At 47.6% G+C, this 24,438-nt stretch overlaps 3 protein-coding genes across 4 annotated transcripts; 1 reads left to right on the top strand and 2 right to left on the bottom strand.

The window, feature by feature from the left end:
• Positions 1-151: 151 nt before the first annotated feature.
• LOC131265426 (uncharacterized) lies at positions 152-4,860 on the bottom strand. The gene is made up of 2 exons (XM_058267686.1): positions 4,732-4,860; positions 152-4,661 (listed from the first exon to the last, which is right to left on the bottom strand). The coding sequence occupies exons 1-2, from the start codon at positions 4,780-4,782 to the stop codon at positions 270-272; spliced, it is 4,443 nt and encodes a 1,480-aa protein (XP_058123669.1). The 5' UTR covers positions 4,783-4,860; the 3' UTR covers positions 152-269.
• Positions 4,861-5,218: 358 nt separating this feature from the next.
• On the bottom strand, positions 5,219-11,556 carry LOC131265428 (tyrosine-protein phosphatase non-receptor type 4). Of its 2 annotated transcripts, XM_058267690.1 has the most exons (11): positions 11,178-11,556; positions 10,887-10,951; positions 10,650-10,835; positions 10,374-10,582; positions 10,145-10,297; positions 9,641-9,795; positions 9,227-9,568; positions 8,490-9,145; positions 7,780-8,407; positions 7,414-7,591; positions 5,219-7,342 (listed from the first exon to the last, which is right to left on the bottom strand). In XM_058267690.1, exons 1-11 carry the CDS (start codon positions 11,402-11,404, stop codon positions 7,001-7,003), a joined length of 3,141 nt encoding a protein of 1,046 aa, XP_058123673.1. In that variant the 5' UTR covers positions 11,405-11,556; the 3' UTR covers positions 5,219-7,000. The 2 variants fall into 2 exon arrangements, with proteins under 2 accessions (XP_058123673.1, XP_058123672.1); XM_058267689.1 differs by having other exon boundaries at positions 10,650-11,279.
• Positions 11,557-16,604: 5,048 nt separating this feature from the next.
• LOC131265437 (AP-2 complex subunit mu) lies at positions 16,605-19,958 on the top strand. Its single transcript, XM_058267700.1, has 6 exons — positions 16,605-16,743; positions 17,324-17,780; positions 17,887-18,049; positions 18,116-18,845; positions 18,932-19,070; positions 19,137-19,958. Exons 2-6 carry the CDS (start codon positions 17,604-17,606, stop codon positions 19,242-19,244), a joined length of 1,317 nt encoding a protein of 438 aa, XP_058123683.1. The 5' UTR covers positions 16,605-16,743; positions 17,324-17,603; the 3' UTR covers positions 19,245-19,958.
• Positions 19,959-24,438: the final 4,480 nt, after the last annotated feature.

Genomic DNA, 24,438 nt, shown 5'->3' with positions numbered 1-24,438 from the left:
CACCAGGTTGCCAAATGTTTAAATTGAAACTGGCCCGGGGAAAAGGTGCTAAACGTTTGCGGAACGTGTAGGAACATCGAAAAGTATCTTTTTTGCTTGGTTGCCGACCTTCTTCGGCCATGCTTGTGCCATGAAGGGCTTACCAGACTTTTACCGTTTGTCCAGGGAGGATTCGGAATCGAATTCGAATCCACACTGGCTTGGGACGCTTAGAATAGAAAAGTATGTCATAATTAAGAGTTGAAACTAGGCTGCAATCTATAAAATATTCAATTTCGCCCCAGCACAATCGTGTCGCCTACTGAGTTGACCATCATTTGCTGCTGATGATGATCGTACTGCTCCAGCTGCTGCTGTTGCTGTTGATGCTGCTGCATATCATACGAGTTCATCTGAAAGTCAGTGGTTGCTAGATCCTGAGAACTTACAGCAAACGAAACAGAAGTACCAGTCCCCGGTAGTGTAATGAGCGACGACTGCACGCCTAGCGGTTGTAGCAACGGAAGCTGCCCAAGCGGGGACACCCTATGTGATGGAATCCGATCGGTAAGCTTCAGTAATTTCGGTTGCAGTTGGCTATGGCCGTAGAAGTTATCCACCTTGGAGAAGTTGTTGGCGAACATTGCTGGTCGAATGATGGGCTGCTGTTGGTGCTGTACGAGCTGAAGGCCACTTACGTCGGGGTGTTGTAGTTGAAGCTGTTCGTAGTTGGAATGGTTCAAATCCATCGGTTCTCGATTATCCACGATCATGACATCCGAACCGACACTCTCGCAGGCACGTGAATCATCCTCTTGCTGTTGTTCTTGACTGTTACCGACTGCATCTTCCACTATCGAAACATTTCCCTCCAAAGGCATCTGTTCATCGGGGATTTTCTGTGTGTCCTCGATCGGGCTGTCTTCACCATTCTCCGGATGTTCGTGCTTTGCCCGGTGCAGCTGATATTTCAGCTCGCTTATCGACACGAACGGACATTTGGCGCATTTGTAAAGCAACCGCGATGCCTCGTCGGCGTGCATCCGCTCCAGGTGCTTCCGGTAGGTCGTGCTCTGGATGCTGGTGTAGTCGCAGTAGCTACACTTGTACATATGGTTCCCCTTGGTGTTGTGGCGCATCTTGTGACGCCGGAAGGCATTGTGATCGTTCGTCGTGTAATCGCAGTGTTCACACTTGAATCGCTTTTCGTCCGAGTGTTTCGCCGAGTGTGATTGCAGCAGGTAGCGCGTCTTAAACATCATCCCGCACATGACACATCGATGCTTCCCGGGCGCCTCACTCGCCAGCCCTCCGTCCGAGGTGGGTGGATGCTTCGCTTCCATATGGGAATGCAGTTGGCGCTGGCTGGTGAACTTTTGACCACACTTGACACACTTAATAGGAACGGCGGAGGGTTTATTTGGCTTCGACGACGACTTGGCGGCTGTAGCTGATTCCACCGGGGGTGCATTCTCCACCACCGCCATGTCGGTTGAGGCAACATCCTCGGAAGTGTTCTGTTGCTGCAGTTGCTGCGTTTGAACCGGCTGAACCGGATCCCGATGCGATCGTCGATGATTCCGCAACTGCTTGTTGTTCTTGAACGCCTTCGAGCAGATGGCGCACTTAAAGTTACGCTCCTCTGAGTGAATCTTCATGTGCGTGTTTGTCAAACGGCAAAGGACTGGCGTTTTGAAGCTGCACAGCTGACACGCGTACAGTTCCATATCAACCGCATGCTCACGCCACAGGTGCGTATGGAGTGTGTTCCAGTTGCGAAACTCTAGCGAGCCACACTCCGGGCATCGGATTGCGCCCGACTCGGCACTGCACGCTGTTGCCGGTAAGTGACATTTTCGATGATACTCGAGCCGATCCGGTTGCCGGAAGCGTGCCCCACACTCTTTGATGTCGCATTTGTAGCCCTCCTCCTGTGGGGTAAGATTGGAGTATAGCTTCTTCAGCTTCGTTATGCCCGTCTGCTTTGCGCCCTTTGGACGACCGCGTGGCCGAGGACGATCCGATGCTTGGTCGCTTGTTGCAGTGGACGGAAGTTCGGCGATCGAGTTATCCGTTAGGCCGACACCTTCGTCCACTTCGCTCACCTTCGGTTCATCAGCCGGAGGGTCGAGATTGATCACTTCCTGGGCACATAGGAACAGAATGTCTTTATCTTGCTGCTGCTCAACCTCATCATTATGCGGTTCACTAACGGTTTCCTCCATGGGAACACTTTCCGACGGACAAGAAGTGTCCTGTGGAAGTAAAGAACCACCGCCAACGACCGGTGGCCAACTTTCGGACATCTTTTGCGTTTCGTTTGGTTGCGAGTCGCCGCCACTGGAGTTTGATGGTTGCAGCAGGATAATGTCTTGATCGAACCCGGATTGAAAATTGTCGCAACGTGCTTCTCCAAGTAATCCATCGCAGCTCATGCTTAGGGTGTTGTTATTGCTACCCCCCGATGGGACACTTATTGCACCTTCACCCCCACCCGGATCGTCCCGTTCGTTAAATCCATTGCTGAAATCGCAAACATCCAAGTCATCGTAGCAACCAACATCTTGGTATCCATCCATGGCCTCCTCGTGTGGCTGCTGTTCGACAACCGCTTCCATTAGCTGCCCAAAAGATTGTTCTATCGCTTCGGCATTGTTACCACCGTCCATCATGCCGTCCTGCTGGCGCCTTCCGTCCAGATGAACGCTCGACTGATCCATACTCATGATACACCCAACCGGTGCGTTCACTCCGACGGGAAGTAAGTTTTGCAGCTGCAGCTGATCGTACGTCATCAGGTTCACTTCGTCGACCGATTTCAGGTGGATGGTCGGTTGCTTGAGGACACTTATGTTTTTGATAAATATTTTACTTTTCCTCGGCTCCTGCTGTTGGTGTTGCCCATCGGAAGTAAACGAAGCTAACTGATACCCATTACAAGATGGGTTCGATTGGGTGTTGGTTGTCGATGAGGAGTTTACCGGTGCGATGGAAATACACGACGATGAGCAACTGTCCGGGATTCTCGTTGGTTCTGATACGGTGGTGTACATCATGGGTAAACTGATCGCTCCCTGTCCGATCGATTGCGTTTGTTGCTGCTGTGGTGCCATCAGTCCTAGCATACTCCCATTTTCGTCCACTGAAGGCCTCAAGCCTTGGTCCATACCCTCTCCGGTAAGAGATTGCTCATTTCCTGGCGCCAACTGCGATTCGGTTAGTTGCGAAAGAGGGATTATCGTTGCTGCTGTTGGTGGCACTATCGGTGGAAGTGATTGCGACGAGGTTGATGGCTGCGGCACCGGCGGTGGTGGTGGTGGTGGAGTCGATGTGCAGATTATACTTTCGCAACTACTTGCCCGGCTGGTGGTCGGCGCATTGTACGAATTGGATGCCGACGCCGGCCCTGTGTGATCCAATGAAAGCAGAGGATTTCGTAGAATATCAACATTTTTAATGTAGATACGGTTGCTCCTCGGTTGCGTAGCGACGGTCGAAGGCATCATTTGGCAGTAACTATCATCGATCGACGAAGATGTATCGATTGCGGGCGACGACAGATCGCTTTGACACTCATGGTTCATAAACGAATGATACTTGCCACCATTGGAAAGCAGATTTTCAGCCGTCGGTGTAAAGTTAACGTTCTGCAGCAGAGAAACATTCCGAATGAAGATTTTACTACCGCTCCCGGAACCATGTGCGGTTGGTGCGGCTGGTTGGTGTTGTTCGCTCTGGTACTGTTCATGGGAAGACGATTCTGTAGCAGAAAGATGATTGTCTTGCGAACAAGGGTGCGAAGATTGCTGTTGTTGATCCATTGGAAGCATCTGCTGAACCTGGGTTTGCTGAACATGGGTTCCATTTTGCGTCTCCTGGGCGATAACATCCGGTTTTTTGAGCAACTGTACATCTTTAATGTAGATCCGACTCTTGTTTGGGGCCACCGCGGTGGAAATCGTTTGCGTTAGAGTGCTGCTGGTCTGTGCCACAGACGAAGAAACGGCCGATGGAGCACAACCTGCGCTCTGTTGAAGGTTTGAAATCCTACCGCACAGCAACTCCACCTCGTTTCTTGCCATTTCGTGGTCGTCCAGCAAATGTAGCTCTAGGACTGTCTTTTTGTAAAACTTATTCTCACAAACCGGACAGCTTAGGGTACCGAGAAGCATTCGTCCACCCGTGGTATGCTTTGTTTGTTTGTGCTCAGCCAACGATGGCTCCGAGAGGGTTGCATACGGACAGTGATCACAACGATGGATGGAGTATTCTTCAGCACAACCCACCCCATTATTGCTCGATGCACGCGGTGTATCGTTCAAGTAGTTATCGATGAGGTCGGGTAGCTGGTCGGAAATGGTTGCGCTTGTTAGCTTCAACCGTGTATCAGCCATCTCACTTTTGATAGGTTCCGCCCTTTCTTCGCACTTGATCTCACTTGGATTGCGTGCATTGCGCAGCCGGTTCTCCTGCTGGTACTGCTGATTGATTTGAGTGGGAATTTTCACGAAAATGCTCGGAAGTATCACATCGTTCGGACCGCTGGTGGACCCGCCGCCAGTTCCCGTCCCGCACAGTTGCTGCGAGATGGAGGAAAAGTACGGCGACGAGGGTCCGAATGTGAGTTGATTTGGCGAACCCGGTGAATCGTGCAGCGGTGAATTGAGATGATTCGACGAGAGCTTAAACCGTTAAGAAGTGCGGGCTTTCTTTATAAAAACACCAAAAACTCTCTACTTGGCGGTAACTTACCATCGAATCAAAGCCCAAGCTTTCGCTGCATTGATTTTGGAAAATATCCATTGTAGCAGGCCTTTAAGTAACACGAACTGGAATGCTTCGATTGATTGTCTTCGCTGGAAAAATCACGACACTATCCCGTCCAGTGAATTCCTTTGCACCTACAAAGCCACTATCAAAAGTTTAACATTCTATCAGAAACACAAATATCACCTGGAGCCTTCCATTTTCTGCACCAGAAATTGTTTTCCGTTTTATTCTTTTCATTTCGTCAACAAACAATTTTGACAGCATGTCTGTCATACATGTTTTGATCCAAGTTGTAGTTGCTTTCTCATAATGTTGTCCTTCACGCTCGGAAAATCGAAAACATTCAAAACGACGGTTTAGAAGGATTGGTTCGAGGATCGTGAATTACCCTTTTTACAAAAGGAATATCTCAAAGATGTTTGATGCATAAATAGAGTAAAATGAAAGAACACACATCGATAAAGTCGCTAATAATATTGTTCATCTTTCTTTTATTTCTTCGAGGGAATAAAAAAACGGAACACCGTTCTGATTAATACATCCGATTACATTTGCTTTTATACGACATTCTATTTGTTCGCACAGTTTCGCGTTTCTTTCCTCACACGTTGCACGATTAATGCAAGCACGCCCTTCTAGCCTTGATCCTAGATTTTCCCTTACTTCTATGTACCCTCCACATGTGAGCGCAGCATAAGGGTTAACACACAGACCCGGTGATTTTATTGTCCGCAGAATCCTTGCTCCGTGAAATGAGGCCGGATCCTTTGCTGGCTCATGGTTCGCGGTCTAACAGTACGTAATTTACTTCCTCCATTAACGTCCGACACAACGATTGATGGTTCGATGTATTTAAAAAATGCGTACTAACAAGCACACACGTGATAATGATTATTGCAGTTGTAATTTCTCTGTCTGATTTCATGTCTGTCTAGTTGAAAAGGCTGTTGTACGATGACGTGCAGTCTCAAATAGAATGAGGGGAACAAACAAATCTCCAATCCGAAACCACCACCAGCGGAAGAAACCGTTTGGTTGAAGGACGTCGTTCTGTTTCTATATTTTGATGATAAAGCCATCACGGAAACGCATTCGATGCAGTTGCGCATAATACAAAAAAAAGTTTCACTCATCAATGTCCTGTTTTTATATGTTTCAACTGTTGCTTTATATATATATATATGTATATATGCTTCTGTAACGTTGTGCGTTCTTGCATTAAATGTTTTACTCTTTCCTTCAATTTTATAAGTGCAGCTTTTTGCTTCCGATCACTTCGCCATCTTAAATGCTAGGTGTGGCCACTATCTTGTACCAAGTTCATTTATGTTATGCATTTCTTTTATAAGTGCACATTATCGTATCTCGCTTGTCAGCAGGAGCAGCAGCAGCAGTGCAGTTACATTCGGTTGTCGAAGAAGCAATTTGGTTTTGCTTTCTGAGCATTCTACAATGGATTAGTTATTTGTCGGCTGCCAAAGACAAGCACAATCATGTCAAGTCATAGATGATTTTTATTCAAACCGGTATGTATTATGGCATGGTATGGTGAAAGGACGTTATTTTTTAACGTTTTAAAATAAAGTTAACGTAATTTGAATGAACTTTGCAATGTGTCTGTATATTGTGTGTGTTTGTCAATAAACAAGGTATCTCCTTCGAAATCCCCCCGTGTATATCTTGTATGATCGTTCGATCTAACTAATATTTCATGGCCTCGCGCTCATGCAATTTTTTGTGACTCACTTAGTTCTTTTCCCGTTCCGCACCCCCTTTTGGGTGAACTGTATACTGTTTACATCACAAAAGGTTCATCAGTACCATCCCTCCTACCCCAGCCGACGGACGATTGCAATTCCGGCTAGCTCCGGAAGGTGGTTTTGTGAACGGAGTAAAAGCTTAGACCTAAATACGACGATGAGGACGATGACGACCGCGAACTACCGAACTAACGAAACTAGAGTAAATGTGATTGGAAACTCCACACTAATGCGTACGCAGCTTGCACTGAGTTCCACTGAGAGATAACCTTTCGCACGGAAGAATAGATTCTTGATATGAACGCACTTGAGTCGGTTCGGTTATAGAGTGGTCTCTTATTTTACTCAGCAGTCTGATATTAACGCTACTTAAATTCTTCGCAAAGAATGGGGAGATAGTCAGGGGTAAGAATAAATGAAATAAATTAATACCGATTTCACATAGAAACAAAGTAGTTTTTCTCCAGTACCGGGGGGAGTGGAGGGGCAGTTCAATCATTGGCCGGTTTACCATTGACGGGTGAACCGGTGGTGACTGTACTGCCACTGGTCGTTTCGGTTGCAAGCGGTGCCCTTTTCTCGCCCTCGGCCGGCGTATCCAGCAACGTTTCCTCCGGCGATGCTATACTCGGAACTGACTTTGGTACCGGTGAGGTGATGCCTGCGGTTGGTGATGTGATGGTTGTTTTCTCCTTCGTTCCTGCGGTACCTCCCTTCGATCCAACACCGGACACCGGCGAGCTAGCTTCGGTAACCGCTGCCGCAGCCACCTCTTTGGCAGCCTGCTGAAGGTACGCCGCGCAAATGCACTCGCAAACGAATCGATACTGGCTCTGTGGTGAACAAAAGCATAGTATTAGGGTTAAGCCACAAATTGGACCAATGGGACGGGGTCTTTACTTACCACATTCTGTACCATACAGGGCCGCTGGTCGCGCATCGCCTGTACGATATCCAACGGGTAAATTGGTTCCCGCACTTCCATCAACGCGAGGGCAGTGTCCATCAGTATCAACACCCCTGTCCGTCCGATGCCTGCCGAGCAGTGAACGATAATCGGTGGATTCGAAGCGCTGATGTACCTGGGAAAGGGTTATATTTAACAATAAAATATTTAATCAACTTTCACAGCACGAGTAAATATTGATACATCAAAGTAAGCGAGAGCAGATGATTACTATCTACATCTACATCTACAAAAGATCAAAATAAGCGTCATTAAGCGCTTGCAGGAAAAACATTTTTTTCTAACTCTTTCCATTCTACTCACTGGTGTACCGACGTTGACGAGGGCATATCGTTCGGGCTGTCGTCGCTGTCCGTGTGCACGATGCGCCGCTCGGAGTTGTCCAGTCCACCGTTCTCATCCACGCTGCGCAGCTTCACGTTCTTCAGGCTCGCCTCGATCTCCAGCGGGAGCGTAGTCTCCCGTGCCGAGCGGACCCGCTCGGTGAACTGCAGGAACAGGTTCGGATCGGCCGGCACGTCGTGATCCGGCCAGGCCAGATACTGCATATGTTGGATCGTGCGTGTTTCCTTCGTGCGCTCGTCCGTCATAACGAGATCGCGGAACACGAAGCTACCCGTTTCGTCCGGTTTCTCCGTGAGGCAGGTGATCGAGAACCCTGGCGACGGCACGAGCGGATCGTCCTCGGCCGACGGCCAGTACTGGTGGCACTTGGTGCTGCCACTTTCTTTAACCGTCGTCAGCATCACTACCAGGTGGCTACTTTCCTGCTGCACCATGCGCCAGAAATCGTTGACAGTCGACGGGAGGGGGCCCTGCGTCGCGATGTAGCGGTTGGTGGTCCGGGCCGGGGGTATCTCCATGTTCACGTAGTTTGCATTGATGTAGTCACCACTTTCCGCATTCTGTAGTACAACACGTGTGCAATCATCTAGCGATTGAAAAGAGAATAATATTTAGTTTGAAGAACATAATTCCAAGGTAGGGTGGGTGGGTTTGGTGCTGCAACCTACACGGTGATATGTCCCGGTAGCGATTTTTGCCGATGTTCTCGGGCTTGCGCGCTTCTGTGATGGTCAGATCCGGGTTCTTCCGGTACAGCTGCTCGTACTGCGTCAAAAGCGCTCCCGAAGCAAGCCCGTCCCGCAGCAGCAGCAACGATTGCGTAAACAGTTGGTCCCCGTTCAGCAGTCCCGATGACCGCACGATGTCACTCTCCTCCGGTACGTACTGGTACAGCGGTTCCTCTTCGGTGTAATCGAGCAGGGCGTTCGGTTTGAGGGTTAAGAATAGCTCCCCTCCTTGGAACTCGCGGGATGCCCGAATCAAGCTCACCACCTGCTCGTACGCCATGGTGCTAACGTCGCGCCCGTTAATACGCACCACCTGGTCCCCTTCACAGACCCGCGGTACGCTCTTGTCGGCCGGCGTGTGCGGGGCGACCCGTGACACAACGATCGGCAAACCGTGATCGATGCCACCCTTCACGTTGAAACCGAAGCGACCCTGTTCGTCCGCCGCCAGATGGATCGTGACCAGCCCATTACTACCGTCGTCGCCGGACGCTCCTGTTCCGTTTTCTCCACCGGAACCGTTCAAACCAGCGTAGGCCGGTGGTGCATCGTACATCGGCATCGACGTTCTGGCGCAGTGCTCGATAAAGGTTGGCCTACAATAGAAAAAAATCATGCGAGGAACATAAGCAAGGACGCTTGCATCCGCAACAAGTGAACCATAGACGTGTACTTACTCGTCGCTTTGCTGTTCCCACGCTTTCCGCGGTATCGAGGGCGTCTTCGAGGTAACCTTATCGTACGTGCGCGTTGCCTTCGTAATCGATAGCAGTGTGAGTTGACTCTTCTGGCCACTCTGCGATCCGACCGTCGCACCACCGTTGCTGGTTTCATTTCCCGATCCTCCACCACCGCTTGCACCGCTTCCGTCACCGCCAGTGCCATTCAGTTGCGGTGATTGTGGCTGCGAAACCGTCAGTAAACGCTTGCTGGGCGATCGAATGAACACTTTGGTCACCTTGCCCCGCTGCCGGCTCTCAGTGACGGCCTGTAGCTCGGTGCGGCCGGAGTAGTGAAATCTGGTATGGCAACAAAACAAAAAAATCCGTCGTTATTTTTCGGATAATCAATCCTCTTTTTACCAAACGTACTTAGAGCGTAGGGTTAGCGGCAGGAAGGAACGTGGTGATCGGTGCGGTTTCTTCAGCCGGAAGAACGAGTGATGTTCCACGCAAGCCTTCCACAGCAGCTTGGCATTACGGTGCGAACCCATACTGAACCCGAGCAGTGTGTCGTAGTGTTCGGACTGTGAAGAAGAAGAGCATCAAAGCATTGCTTAGCTTGGTGAGACCAAGGATATAATTACAAGTGACAGAATTCTGCATCCCTAAGTAGGCTAAGACACCTGGTGCAAAAGAATATGTTCTAGTGGATTAAATGGGACAAATTAACGTAGTTACCGAGGGACGCCTACTTCAAAAACAATAAAGACAAGTTACAAGTGGATACACAAGTAAATTATTGTTGTTTTGAGAAGCATTTGTAAAGAAAAATCACATAATAATTAATTTTGTCTTTTCACTAAGTTCACACCTTCCGCTCCCTGACAAACGAACAAAAGCCTCCATTCCCGTCTCACACGGCCAGTTTCTCACCTGTTCCCGACCAAGCTGGATGAAGAAATCTTTCCGTTTGAAGGACACTTTTACCACCTTCGACCAGGAAAACGTATTGATGCGCGTCCCGTTCTGATAGACTAGCAGCCCGAGGGAACAAACACCGAGCGCCAGCTCCTTCCCGGACGAATCCTGTGTGGATGAAATGAGGGCCCAGAAAATCAAATTCGTGTCCAATTTAAGGTGTGCAGCGACGCTAATTGCTTACGGTAGCCCGATGGAAGTCGATGCCGTACAGCTCTAGCCGCTTGGCGTGGTCGAGATAGTTGTACTCCGCGTCGGCCGGTAGCTGGCCACGGTGCAGCTTGTGTAGTTCCGAGACGCGATGCTCCGCCTCTTCCGTCTGCTCCGGGAGTAGCTGTAGTTCGCTGAGATAGCCGGCCGTATGCTCGAGGGGATTGTAATCACCAAGCTCAGCTGCAATGAAGAGGATGATAGTGGATGGGGAATTGTTTTCAATTGGAAGCGTGAGAGGTCCGTTTACCTTGCACGGTAAAGCTGGCCAGCAGGCAGGCAGTGTTGAAACTGACCGGTAGCCGGCCCTGGTAGACGTCACGTCGGATCTGTAGATAGAACTGGTATCGCGTGTATTCTTCAAGCAACCGGCTCGGATCGGTGACGTAGAACTTTACGCGGAACAGCAGCAACGGTACGATTGGTCCACCGTCCTCTTGGCCGTTGGTGCTTCCCCTGCCCGATCCCCTGCCACCGTCACTTGCGCGAACATTTTGGAGCTGCTTGCGGAAGGATTTGTTCGGATCCAACCACCGCACCGGTTGGCGTCCGCTCGGGAACGGAGCTACCACCGGTGTTCCACCATGCCCTCCTATTCCTCCGGCACTATCGTTACCTCCTACTCCACCACCACCGGTGCTCCCACTACTCGATCCACCACCGTTTGGATGGTCTGGCTTGGTGCTGCCACTGTGATTGCTGCTACCCCCCGCCACTACCGGCTGTTCCATTGCCTAGGCCAGCGGCCGGCTCGCGCACCGGCCGGTCGCCCGGGCACGGAAACTGTAGACCGAAGTAGTCCCGCTCGGACAGCTCCACGTGCTGGAAGACCTGCTCGAGCAGTTCGGCGCCCTTGGCGCGCTTGTCCAGATGGAACGTGTGCGTACTTTCATCGAGGAAAAGTACGGTCACCGGTTTTGTTTGCGTTTTCCTGTCACGAGCCAGCTCGGCGCCCCTTACTTTGTACGTACCGCTGAAACCACCGAACCGGACGCGCTCAAGCATCGCTGGCGAGCATCGTCGTTGTCATATCGCTTTCGTGGTAGGATGATGCGAGGGACGAGGAAAGGCGTCGTTTTCTGTCGTCGAGGGTTGTGTTTCGTTGCTTACACGTAAAAAAAACCTAGACAATACAACCACACTTTGATGAATGGACGGATGCGTGCGTGCGTATCTCAACGATCGACTCAGTCACGATCGATTTTCTTTATCGTGTGTTTTGGGGATCCTTCTCGGTGCTACTCTGGCCCGTCACAGGTTGATGTGTTACACACCTAAAAAAACAAACAGAACCAAAATAAAAAAAGAAGGTAAGAAATCGCTCCAAATTACAGCATGATGTCATATTAAGGGTAACAACTTTACGGATGCTCTCCCGACTGTGCAGACTACCAGCACGGACAAGCCGATAAGATAGCAGTGCACTGGAAGGTAACGGACACCAATGGCTAGATTGAACTCGATTGCCTGGTTCTACTATGCAACTAACCGCTGTGGCCGGGAACTTAGAACACGAAACCATTAAGTGCAACTTCCATACAATTTCATCCAATTTTTATTTGAAAAACAAGTCCCTTACGATTTATGGAGGAACCTTCGCTCATTTCAATTTTGTTTTTTTTTACGGTTGATTCTTTAAAAAGATAGTTGCTACTCACTCGCCAATGGATGTGGTTGGGTTCATTTTCTTTTTGAAAAATTCCTCTTGACAGCGCCCACGCGTAAATTAATTACCTCAAAAGGAGTGCTGTTTGGCGACAGAAGTATGTTCCATCTCGCCACCGTATCGATACAATCGGTACGTGAAATGACCGATGTGGATATTTTATCGTCTAAGGGGCGCCTCATGTAAGTCCGCTGTGCTGTGGCATTCATGGCGAAGCTTTTTTTTTTCTCCTTCCCCGATCGCTTTCAGCTAATTGAACACGAAAGGAAACGGGAGGTAGGTAAGCAGTACATCATCCTTCCAAAAGCAACGATCATGAGCGGGATCACATTCCAAAGCAACGATCACGTGCTTCAAAGAAGAGTACCAGAACGGTAATGCAAGCATTCCTTGACACGTTAATCCTCCAGCGAAGATCACGGCGATTCCGATGACTGAAAACTTAGAATGCACACCACCACCACCCTTTGGTTTGGGTGGCGCTTGGCCGCCGACGACATCATATTGCGTTCTTTGGTCAGCTCGCGCCGTCGTCGTTAGAGTAACACAACACAAATACGTCAATGCAAACTACTCCCGTGGACAACTACACTTGTGTCGTCAGATGAATGAGATAATTAAGGTCAATTACTAGCGTAAGTTAAATTCTCTCGCTTTTACAACGGGTTGAAAGACTCTGTCTACAATTTTACTATTTTTGTGTTCATTAAGAGCTTGATGCTTTTCAACTGATACAAGCGCCACCAAAAGCAAAATATTTATTTTTGTGAAGATTACAGTTGAAGTGATAACGTTCAGTAAGTATCTCTATTCTTGTTGTGTGGCCTTGTTTATTCCCTCCGTGTCAGAAGGGATCAACCGGTTTAAAATTAATAAACCCCTTTCACAGCAATCACCAAACGTAGCAGAAAGTGGCTAAACAGAAAATAAACAGCACCGTTAACACGCCGCGCTAATGTACTGCGCACAATATAAATAAGGAGGCTTGGCCCTTCGAGCCGCTGCGTGACCGATCGTTGTGACTGACTGTAGACCAAGGGTGGCGAGGAGGAGGGTGCTAAATATGTATCAAGTTCCGTTTTAACGCCTCCCATCTTCTCACGTGTGATATGCTACATGCACACACATACACACTGGGCCACGGCTCACGCCGGGGACTAAAAATAAGATTGATAAGCGTGTGGCCCGACCTGTGAAGCTTCAGCCGCAACACAATCCGCGATCCGTATCAAGCGATAACGCACAGTTCGAGGAAAATCGCGTGAGAAGTCCTGTGGGGAGTGGGGAGGAGGTTGTAAACGGGCGACGGCCGACAGAATGAGGACCAGCCGTGTAAGGCAGAGCGTCAGGCATACAGTTGTGAAGGAAGCATGGAGTTCGTTTCACACGCGTACACGCCGCACTCTAGGGACATGCACAGGAAATGAACAAACGGTTCCTTCCAAACGAACGATTTCCACTCGAGGAAATTAAAATTGTTACTCGGAAACGGGAGGTTAACGAAAACAAACGGGCAATTTGCAATCACGAGGAGCATGTAGTACGTGGAACGAATTTGAATACCCCCAATTTCCGAACTATTCCCTGACGTCAGGCGTTTCGTTGGAAGGATGCTCCATGAGTCCTTGTGCTCTAGCAGTTCTTGACATAGTAGGCATGATTTATCACCAAAGTGCTTCGATTAAGCCTACAAGCTTCATCATCAAGAAAATGTATTTGATTTAAGCATTTGTTAGAATGTCTGCAATTGCTGAACAAAAGCTAAAGTTGTGCTATTTTTATTTCGTATCCTTGTTTATTAATTATTCGACTTTATTGTTAATACTTCAAATTGATAAGATCTCACTGAAAAGTGGTGAAACTGTTTGCAATAATATTGCAAAAATATTGACAAGAAACAGGGTGGTGCTAAAAGCTGACAATTACACTGATTGCTTATTGATTTCATATCAAACAGTAAATATCCCAACAACTCCTTTACTCTTGTTTAATCGATCAGGTGTTCAGAGAAGTCGTCACCGTCCGTTACATTTTTATCCCAAGCCCTAGCGTTGGAAATTGTTGAGGATGCCTGTTGCTGTGGAAACCATTTCCACTTACTTCGCTAGATGTAGAGTGTCGGGAAACTGTTCGGCAGGTGTGCGATTTTGATCTGTATCTAATCGACCCGGTTTCATTTTAAAACCGGGCTTACATTTTGTACGGTTCTGACAGTGAAACTAAATGTTTGCGTATATGCATAGTTTTTAACCAATCCTACGCCAACTCGCGACATTCGAATCTCCTCCAATCCATGTCGTTTGCTTTAGCAAAGTCGTCTCGCATGGTATCCACTTCTAAGCATTCCTGGGTGTAGACCGTAAAGGCCTACGAGGAAAAAACAACACAAACATGCCCCAGCTGCGGCGTCGGCAAAATCTATTTTCGTACATCCTTTTTTCTACATGGGATGGTAAACATTTGGTACATCATCGCCTGATCGTTATTATTTTTTATCTCGATACACCACGGACACACGGTATATAATTCATCTTTTCCTACCCATCACCCATAAAGCCTCCTTTCGTTGGGGGTGGAAAGTGTTAAAGCAAAAAAGGAAAAAGGGGAGAAAATCTAACCGATGCGGATAAATTGTAAGACCGCTTGGTGGTGCGTGTTTCTTGTGCATCACCACCAGATTTTCTGCTCCTTCATTTATCAACCAGTCAGTCTTGTCCGTACGTTCAGGGTGGCGTTTCGTCCTCACGGCATCCGTAGGCTATCAGATTAGTTTTCCGCCTATTTAAACAGCCCCGGTGTTCGATTAGGTGCTTGGGGGCATTTAAACGAAACCGGTTAAGCGAATCGTCTGGATCGATACTTGGTTCTTGACTGGCCTCAATCCGGGCGGTAGAGGTTTTTGTTGTGATGTTCCGTATTACTTTGTGTATTCGCACGCAAGTTTTTCATTTTCAACTGGAAATGGAAAGAGTTTAGGTTAAACTTACCGTTATGGGTACTTCCGGTTGACGGAAGAACAGGACACAAGGAACATGAAAACTTAGTTTCTGATGGGATGCAACGAACTGAACGTTGTAGCTTTGATAATTGACGAATGGACGGAGGATGCACCGCAAACACGGCATAAAGGAACGCAGGGGAAAAGTAGCCTGCTTTGCGTTGTTTGCTTGCGGGATTGATTTTTTCCCCTGAAACGTCCTTTCTGAACAAACACAGCAAGCAAACACTTCTGGCAAACGACGGGATGTGTGTATCCGGTGCACACGACGATGATGGCAGTAGTAGCAGTCCTAAAAACACGCCACAAACGGGATACGAGATTTTCTCTTCACCTACACCAAACACGAACAGGTACCGCACGAGGATCGCCTTGCCGTCTCTGTGTTTGATGAATATGATGCCCAGATTACGATGTTTAGTTGTTTTTTTTCCTGTACTCCACCCGCTTCTAAAAACAACTCCTGCCACAAGTGGGTGTCGGTCGTCTCGGGTGCAGTTTCAACGGTGCATCAGCACCGCTGCATAAAAAGCATAAACCACTTGCAGTGTAAGTGTCACCGTGCACTGACACAGACGGGATGCGATGATTTTGAGATGCGTTTTCTTGATAGCATACAGAGGAAAGACACTTTATCGAATCGTAGTTATCTAAAGCAAACACGTTTTCACTGTTTTATCAAATAAACAGCTGCGGCCTATGCGGTTCGTGGGGGGAATTAATTTAGAGCAAAATCTTCACTACACTTTGATGCACAGACGTACAGGACGAATGCTACCCAGAATCAAGACGAACGACACCGAATATTTCTGCAGCAATATTGGAAATTGAGGACAGCTTACGTTTTACGATGATGTATAACAAAAAAAAAAAAGATACTAGTCGAACACGTTCGCGTCCGGTGTAGCTGCTGCAGACGGGCCACTTTAATGCCGGAGGTCCGATAATGTACCGTTCCGGGGCGTTGTGGGGAAGGAAATCCGCAAAGAAAAGATTCTGGAAGCAGCGAACGATGCGTCCGACGGAACGAAGCGAATTGCGAAGAATAAAACGCCGCAGAATAGATGGACACGGAATGCACAGAACACGCACCGTTGGCAGATAGTTACGCCAGGGATATCGGAATCGAACCGAAAGAACCCAAAAGAAAAAATCCCGACAAGCGAAAAAGGAGGCGTACGATTGAATTGTTCCGCTAAGTTTTGCTACCTTGACGGTGGGTTGTAGGTAGGTTGCGTCGATTAGAACGGTTTGACGTCCCTAGCACAATCTTTTTGACATTCTAATGAAACTGCCTAAATTTGAACGAAAATTTTTGAGTTTAATTTACCCTAATGGCCGATAAAAATATATTTTACCTATTTAGCGGATTATACGAACACAAAATATAATTTATAATGTGTATGGTTATTCATTTTTGATCTTTATATAAAATAACAAAAACTGTTTTACCTTGAAAAATCAACACATCTTGGCCATGATGGGCTTTGCTGTCACAATGACAATTGGTCAAAAATCCGCTAGGGAGCGCTAGTAGCAATCTCTTGACACAACGAAAGGAAAATTTTTCCTCGTCCGGGAGTTTTGGGGTGATAATGTTTTCGGCTGAATTATTCACAAAAATGGAATAACTTTAACTTGTGGTTGGTGAAAAAGTGTCGCGAATAGCTGCGATTCAAGGTAAGCGTCGAGTATCGGTGATATCATTCAACCGTGGGAACAAAAAGGCAGCGATAGAAAGTTGCTATGAGGAGCGAGCTCCGGCGGGCGGATTCGTCGTGTTGGAAGACATTTTCTGTGACTGTACCGAATATGCGAATCATTGCCAATAGGGATGATACAATTGCTTGCTAATTACCATAAAAGAATGCTTCTCAGATGCGGAAATGTGTAGCTTGTTGTGGGTTGAACGGATTCCTTTCTTTTACATCACTCACTTTTTCTGCCCCCCCAAGTCCCCGTATAATGTTGCGTGAGCGGGGTATTGATTTCTAGCAATTTCATCCAAACTGAGAAGATTCATTGCATTTTAAATGAAAATGTCCCAAAACACGCTCGGGTTCTGTTTTATAGTTCGAATGGAGCTTCTCATTTAAATACTACTCCATTGCCGACACAGCGTAAGGGAGAGAAAGTAACGGAGAAAGAAGTGATCGGACGACGTCGCCAATGACGAGAACACGGGAACACGATTGTCCCTAGAAGGGACTGTAAGTTATGCAAAGTGGGCGTAAACATATCTTTCTTTTTCCGTTTGCAGAGAGCAGGAAGAAAAAGACCCATTGATAAGGCGCGTCCGACGCATCCGCTGGCGCTGGCGACGTTCGTGAGGGACTGACGAATTGAAACGTAGAGAAAGAGGTGGAGGAAGTGGCGGAGTGCGTGATTTTGTACAATCAAGTAGCATCGTTGACGACCGTATCGTCGAAGGAAAGTAAATAAGAACTTGTATGTGTGACTGCTTCCTTGATCAAGTGCATCACTGGGGCGAAGAGAAGTAGTTGCGACGGCAGAAGTAGCAGTGCGCTGACGATAGCACGATGATCGGTGGTCTGTTCGTGTATAATCATAAGGGCGAGGTGCTGATATCCCGCGTATACCGGGATGACATCGGTCGAAACGCGGTCGATGCGTTTCGCGTGAACGTGATTCACGCCCGGCAGCAGGTTCGTTCGCCGGTAACGAACATCGCCCGGACGAGCTTTTTTCATATCAAGGTAGGTTGGTTGAGACACGTCAAAGCCCGCATCGATCGTTGGCTTCTCGTATGTTGCATTAGCAAAATTAAATAATTACCTCACTGCCGTTTCCTACACTCTACAGCGGGCGAACATTTGGCTGGCGGCCGTTACGAAGCAAAATGTGAACGCTGCGATGGTGTTCGAGTTTCTGCTGAAGATTATCGACGTGATGCAGTCGTACTTTGGCAAAATCTCCGAGGAAAACATCAAGAATAACTTCGTGTTGATCTACGAGCTGCTCGATGGTGAGTTGTGTTAGTGCCTTTAGTAGGCTTTGGTAGAAACTTGTCAAACGACTGACTCTTTTGCAGAAATCCTCGACTTTGGCTACCCGCAAAACTCGGACACGGGCGTGCTGAAGACGTTCATCACTCAGCAGGGCATCAAGACGGCGACGAAGGAAGAGCAGGCGCAAATCACGTCGCAGGTGACGGGCCAGATCGGATGGCGCCGCGAAGGCATCAAGTATCGTCGCAACGAGCTGTTCCTCGATGTGCTTGAGTACGTGAACCTGCTGATGTCGCCCCAGGGGCAGGTGCTGTCGGCGCACGTTGCCGGTAAGGTGGTGATGAAGTCGTACCTGTCCGGTATGCCGGAATGTAAGTTCGGCATCAACGACAAGATCGTGATGGAGGCGAAGGGTCGCAGCGGCATTTCGGGCAACGCGGACAATGAAGCGTCCCGGTCGGGCAAACCGGTGGTCGTGATTGATGATTGCCAGTTCCACCAGTGCGTTAAGCTGAGCAAGTTCGAGACGGAACACTCGATCAGCTTCATCCCGCCGGACGGTGAGTTCGAGCTTATGCGTTACCGTACGACGAAGGACATTTCGCTGCCATTCCGAGTGATTCCGTTGGTGCGCGAGGTTGGCCGTACAAAGATGGAGGTAAAGGTGGTGCTGAAGTCTAACTTCAAGCCGTCGCTGCTGGGGCAGAAGATTGAGGTGAAAATTCCCACCCCGTTGAATACGTCCGGGGTGCAGTTGATCTGTTTGAAGGGCAAAGCCAAGTATAAGGCATCTGAAAATGCGATCGTTTGGAAGTAAGTAATTAAAACCGATATCGGCAGTTATTTGGGATGAAATAATTTAATTTAATTTTCCATTTGTTTTTCTCCACATCGAATAGAATTAAACGTATGGCCGGTATGAAGGAAACGCAACTGTCCGCCGAAATCGAACTCCTCGAAACGGATACCAAAAAGAAATGGACCCGACCACCGATCTCGATGAACTTTGAGGTACCATTCGCACCGTCCGGATTCAAGGTAAAGTGAAACAATAGTTCATCTGAACGTTTTCTCAAACTGTTCGTACTTCCTCCATTCATACAGGTGCGCTACCTGAAGGTGTTCGAGCCGAAACTGAACTACTCCGACCACGATGTCATCAAATGGGTGCGATACATTGGACGCAGCGGACTGTACGAGACACGATGCTAAGCACAGGGATGTGCGCTTCGATTCGACTGTTTATATGCACGGAGCTGGCCAGGAATGGAGAGGAGTTGTACTACTATTGCTAATATAACCACAGAAAGAGGCACACCGAATCGAATGGCAATACTATTACCAACAACATTGGGCAGACAACGAGCGAACAATTGTTTGAGACGAGGATTAACAATTGTTTGACACGGCACGAGGACTAAACTGAGAACAACACAAAGTTATAGTTCATTTCGTTTTGCGAGGAAACTTTCTGAACAAGAACGGAGCCATAAAGGGGACAGATTTTTCCTCAACCACTCCGGTCCACGGACACGGGAGGTACTCTCTTTCTCTCTCTATTTTCTGACATGGTTTTCGTTTAGACAAATGTAGCAAAAGAGTTATTTGGTAGGAATTCCTTTTATGAATTATGCGCAACAAAAGGCTAAATATTTTCTAGTAGGGAAAATTGTTTTCGTTCGATTTCACTGACGACAGGTATGGTTTTAGTATTTGTGCGCAGATTCGTTAAAAATTGTATGAAGGATCAGTGACATCATTCATAATAGAGGCACACACATACATACACACACACGGCACATAAACACTCTGCAGGCATAAGTGTTATCGAAAGTTGGTAGAAAAAAAAAACAAAAAGGACCTGCCTGAATGAGGCCGATCAGAGCAGTGAGTTATCCGTGTTATAATAATACAATATGTTCATATTCGACGATCGCGTGTGTGTAGAACATACAGTAGGACGCATACATAAGCTACCATCCTATGACGCTGGGGCAGACGTATGCTTGATCGATACCGAAGCGTAAATTCTGGGTTCTTTCCCTTCGTCCTTAGTAATTCTTAGCTTCACCCTAGTAAGCGACGGTGCCACGTGCTGCTGTTTGATTAAGAAGCCCCAACGGTAAATTGCACCGATGTGTACATCTTTGGTCACGAATCTCGAGAGGAAGTTACTGCCCAAATTTAGCAAGGAAAAGAAATATATATATACTGAAGAAAAATACTAAAACACATACATAACAAACATCGTGCATGCGGCGTGAACTACGCTATGACCATCTAGTTTGAGCCCCCATATGCATTCCGTTCGAGTGACGAACTGATCTGAACGATGGTGCAAGGTTCGCTTATATACGTCGCTACACGGATGGAATCGCCTCCCAATCTAATAAGATAATGTTTAGCCTCTCATGGCACTGAAGTTTTCGCTTCTGTATATATGTATCCCTGACTCGCCATTCATTCCAATGCTTCTAAGATATTTTTGTTTCTTGTTCGATGTTCCATGCTTTTTCTCCTATTTTTCAATTTTTTTTTCTACTAGATTAGTAGCGAAACAAAATTAATAATTTAAAATAGTAGGAACGCAGAGCGGAAAGCCTTTACCAGTTTAAATTGTTTAGGATAACATGCGAGTAGTTTTCTTTTTCTATTGTTTTCGGTTCCATGATATTGCAATTTTTGTCCTATTTTCTCTCCTCTTGATTGATTTACGTACAGAGATATCGTACCAATCATAATTCGATGCAAGTTCGAGAATCTAAAGTTAAATGAAAGTTTATTCATCAAAATCATAAAAAGCAAGCATAGTAAATGAACAAAACACTACATAAACGATACATGAATATATTTACCGCATGTGGAAACAGTTCTCCCTCCTGTTTCTTGGAGGAACACTTTCGCGGTCTATGACGCTAAGTAAAAAAATTCAATAATCTACACTAGGCGGACATGGTGTTACTACTCGAATTACTTTACGTTCGATCGCTTATCATACTTTCTAGTGTTGAACGGCATTGCAGTATCATTATCCGATTATAAATATTAAACAATACTAACTGTGGAACAAAAAAAGTAGGGAAAGCAGCAGCAGAAACATAAATACTAAAACTAGCAAAAATAATGTAAAAGCAAACATGAAAAGTGCAAACTATACTGAATTGCAAGGAGATACACAAAAACATGCTAAAGCCGAGAATGGAGGAACACAGTTGAAAAATGAATATAATAGTGACATGAATAATATTATACTGCGTAAACTATTAAGGCGATAAAATTAGTTGTTGAAAACAAAAGAAGTAAACTGATGAAAGTGGAAATGTAAAAAAAATGTGTCGTGTTTTCCCTACTATGTTGATGACTACACTTTGACTCTATCGTTTTGTGTTTAAGAATTTGTTGAATAAATTTAAATGAGATTTGCTATACCGAGTCATCTGGCGGTAGTGTACAAAACTGAGGTGAGCTGTGCAGCTTCTCACTACACTAAGGTACTAAAGCTCATCTCATCATCATTCGATGAGATTGAATCGTGTCGTAAACGGCGTTTGGCACCGATACGCCAGTGTTTGTGCTCACGACCCGGAGCAGTCCAGCTGTCAGTCGCGCGGTGGAGCGGTGTATCGACCGTTTATCCGTGCTCCCATCTGGTAGACACTGGCGATACACAACTGTTTAATATTTAATCAGAAAATTTGCTGTTGCTTCCCACTCGATTGTTATCGTGAGCTGTAAGAGATTCGCGTCTCGTTGAAAGGCCAACACAACTTTTGGTTTTGGCAACAGTACTGTAGGGTTCCGATTGACGTTCGATTTGTTTATGTTATGTGTTGTGGGCCACTTACCCATGAATTGATCCAAGGTGGCCTTAAAAATACAAACTCGCCTGCTCCTATAGTAAGTGGCCTATTGTTATTGCATTCTTCGATTGGTTATTGTTTCGGTCAGCGTGTCGCGTGAAGAAATTCGTCGAGACGCTCGCGAAGAAGGCAAGTTCCCGGCTAGTGTTTCTGCGAGCGACGGGCGCTAGTGGTTGCCACGAATGCCATGTCTACTCAGACCGAGATAAGAAAGAAAAAGTGCGAAAAACTCGGTTAGTGGAGTGTGGTTCGCTGTGGCCCCGAGAGAAACCATTCCGGAACGAACGTCTCTAGGAAACAAAAATCGAACACCACGTGGTGGTGTGCGTGTGCGCGCAAGTAGTATACCCCCGGTTTGGCGATGGGGACGCGAGATGGAGAGTGAGTATTTTCTATTCTCGCAGAGAAGCGAAATTCACCACAAACCAGCCCCCGGTCCCCACCCGATTTTGCTCCTGCCCGGCTGTATATCCGATGGAGCTGAGACCGCGTGCGATGAGTTTCGAGAGCCGACTCGAATCGAGCCACTCTGGCACGCACAATTTCTATCTATTTGTTCACGACACAACGCGTACCCCGGGGGGTTACCCAGTGTGGCGTCTCCATCGAGTCCGAGTGGAGGGTTCGCATGTTTTCGTTACGCACCTCCGGCTGATCTCGGTAGGCAGGGAGTTTTCACTACTAACCGAAAAGTGCTACCAAATTGTAACGCATCATAGTAGACAGTTGATTGGTTGCAAGAATCGGGAAAACATTGCAATAGGCAAAACACGACGACAATGGAGTTGCCCAGTCTTTGGCCCAGTGTTCTAAGTTCGATGTCGGAAAAAGCAGCTGAGTGTCCCCGTCGTGCACGGTGCCCGAGAAGAGCCGTGAGAGATTTGTGCGCGATACGCGTTTTTGTCTCACCACGTGAAAAGGGAGGAAAATCGGCCAGAATCTCCCCCTCGAGCTGAGCGACCCATAAACAACCCTCGGGAGTGCGGGGATCACCGTCAGCGTGGATCCTTTTTATTCGAGCGCCCCATTCCGCCTGGCGATGGTGTGTATGTTCGTGCTATCGTGGCAAGCCCTGGCAAACAATCAAACGAACACGAACAGGAAAAGCGAGTTATAGACACAAATCCGTCCACGGCCGTTGCGTCGTGTTCTCTGCCACGCGGACGGCACCCGCGTGCTTTGAAGGCAGCAAGGTCTGTTTTGTGTATAGATGTGTGTATGTGTAAGTGTGTGTGTTTGCAATTCTTCCCGTATCCTTCCTGGGTTCCTGGGGAGGCCTATTTTTGGATTGTTTTGTTGTTATTGATTGGCCACCGAAGCCGTGTGTCTTGGTACGTTTCTTGGCTCAAGCACCGCGTGCAGATAGAAAGTGATTGTGCCTGCTTTGATTTCGAACGGTGTTAAACTTGAAATCGTTCCCAAGTATGATTGTGTCGAAGGTAACTAAAACGAAACAAAATCGTTTCACATCGCGCGTTCGTAAATGGTCTTCGGCAGGGGCTGCGTTTGCAAATGCGTGAACAACATTTCGTACCATCATCAACATAATCATTGCCATCGTCATCATCTTCATCATCATCGTTGGGTCAAGTTCGTTCCCGTTCGGGTGGCTGAGTGGAGGCTACTCGATTTCCACGCGAGTACCGAAAACCAGCCGTCGGCGGGTTTTCCCGTTGTGTTGTGTGCTTGTGTAGTGTATCGGCGTGGTTGTATTGTGCCTGGTGGCATGGTGTTTGTGCCAGCAACCGGAGAGCCTCAGTGTGGCTCCAGTGGTGTCAGCTGAAAACATCGAACCCGAGAAGGGCCACCAGCGCTGTGCTTGTTAGTTAACGAAACAACAAAAAAAAAGTAGAACCCTCTGTGTGTGAAAACTGTCCTTTCCCCGAAACGTATTACTACTCCGCTGTGTTACGGAGTTTTTCTTCCTGTCGATGGTAAAACAAATAAGCAACGATTTGTGCTGGAGGTGCAATTTTCATCTCGAAACCCTAGCGCCTTCACTCCATTCGTCAGCTCCGTGTGTGCTCATCTGTCGATGTGAAAAACTCACCTCACTCTCGGACCCGCTCGCACAATCGCTCGCCCTCTCGTTCATGCACCCATCGTCATCGGCATTGTTTCATTCGCACGTTTTTCCTTTTCCTGTTGCTCTTACCCCCTTCCGAACGTCCCCCTTCCACCCACAACGAAATCTCGTGTATCCTTTTTCCACGTGTAGCACCACCCGGAGCGTCCTTTGTTTTCGAGCATTGTTTCCATCCCGCTCCGTCCGGTATCCGAACGTGACGGAAACAGCCCGTAGGTAGGCCCATTTTTCCGATGATGGCCCCAAACAGTGGTGGGATCCCGCCATCCCACAGCGTGACGTGAGAAGGCGAGCGTACACGCGTGAGTGTGCGTTAGGCTCCAACCTCATACCGGCCCTGGGCGCCTCCATTTCACAGTGAGCCTCGAGTGAGCAAGTGAACCAAATCGCTGGCACACGGTGGGGTTTTTGTTTTTTCACAAAACTTCACTTTGCAGAAGAGAAGGCGGCTCCTTATGGG

The sequence above is a fragment of the Anopheles coustani genome, chromosome 2 (genome assembly GCF_943734705.1).
Source record: "Anopheles coustani chromosome 2, idAnoCousDA_361_x.2, whole genome shotgun sequence".
NCBI classification, from domain to species: domain Eukaryota; kingdom Metazoa; phylum Arthropoda; class Insecta; order Diptera; family Culicidae; genus Anopheles; species Anopheles coustani.
Note: the sequence above shows the minus strand (reverse complement) of the source record. Positions and strands in the feature narration are given on the sequence as shown.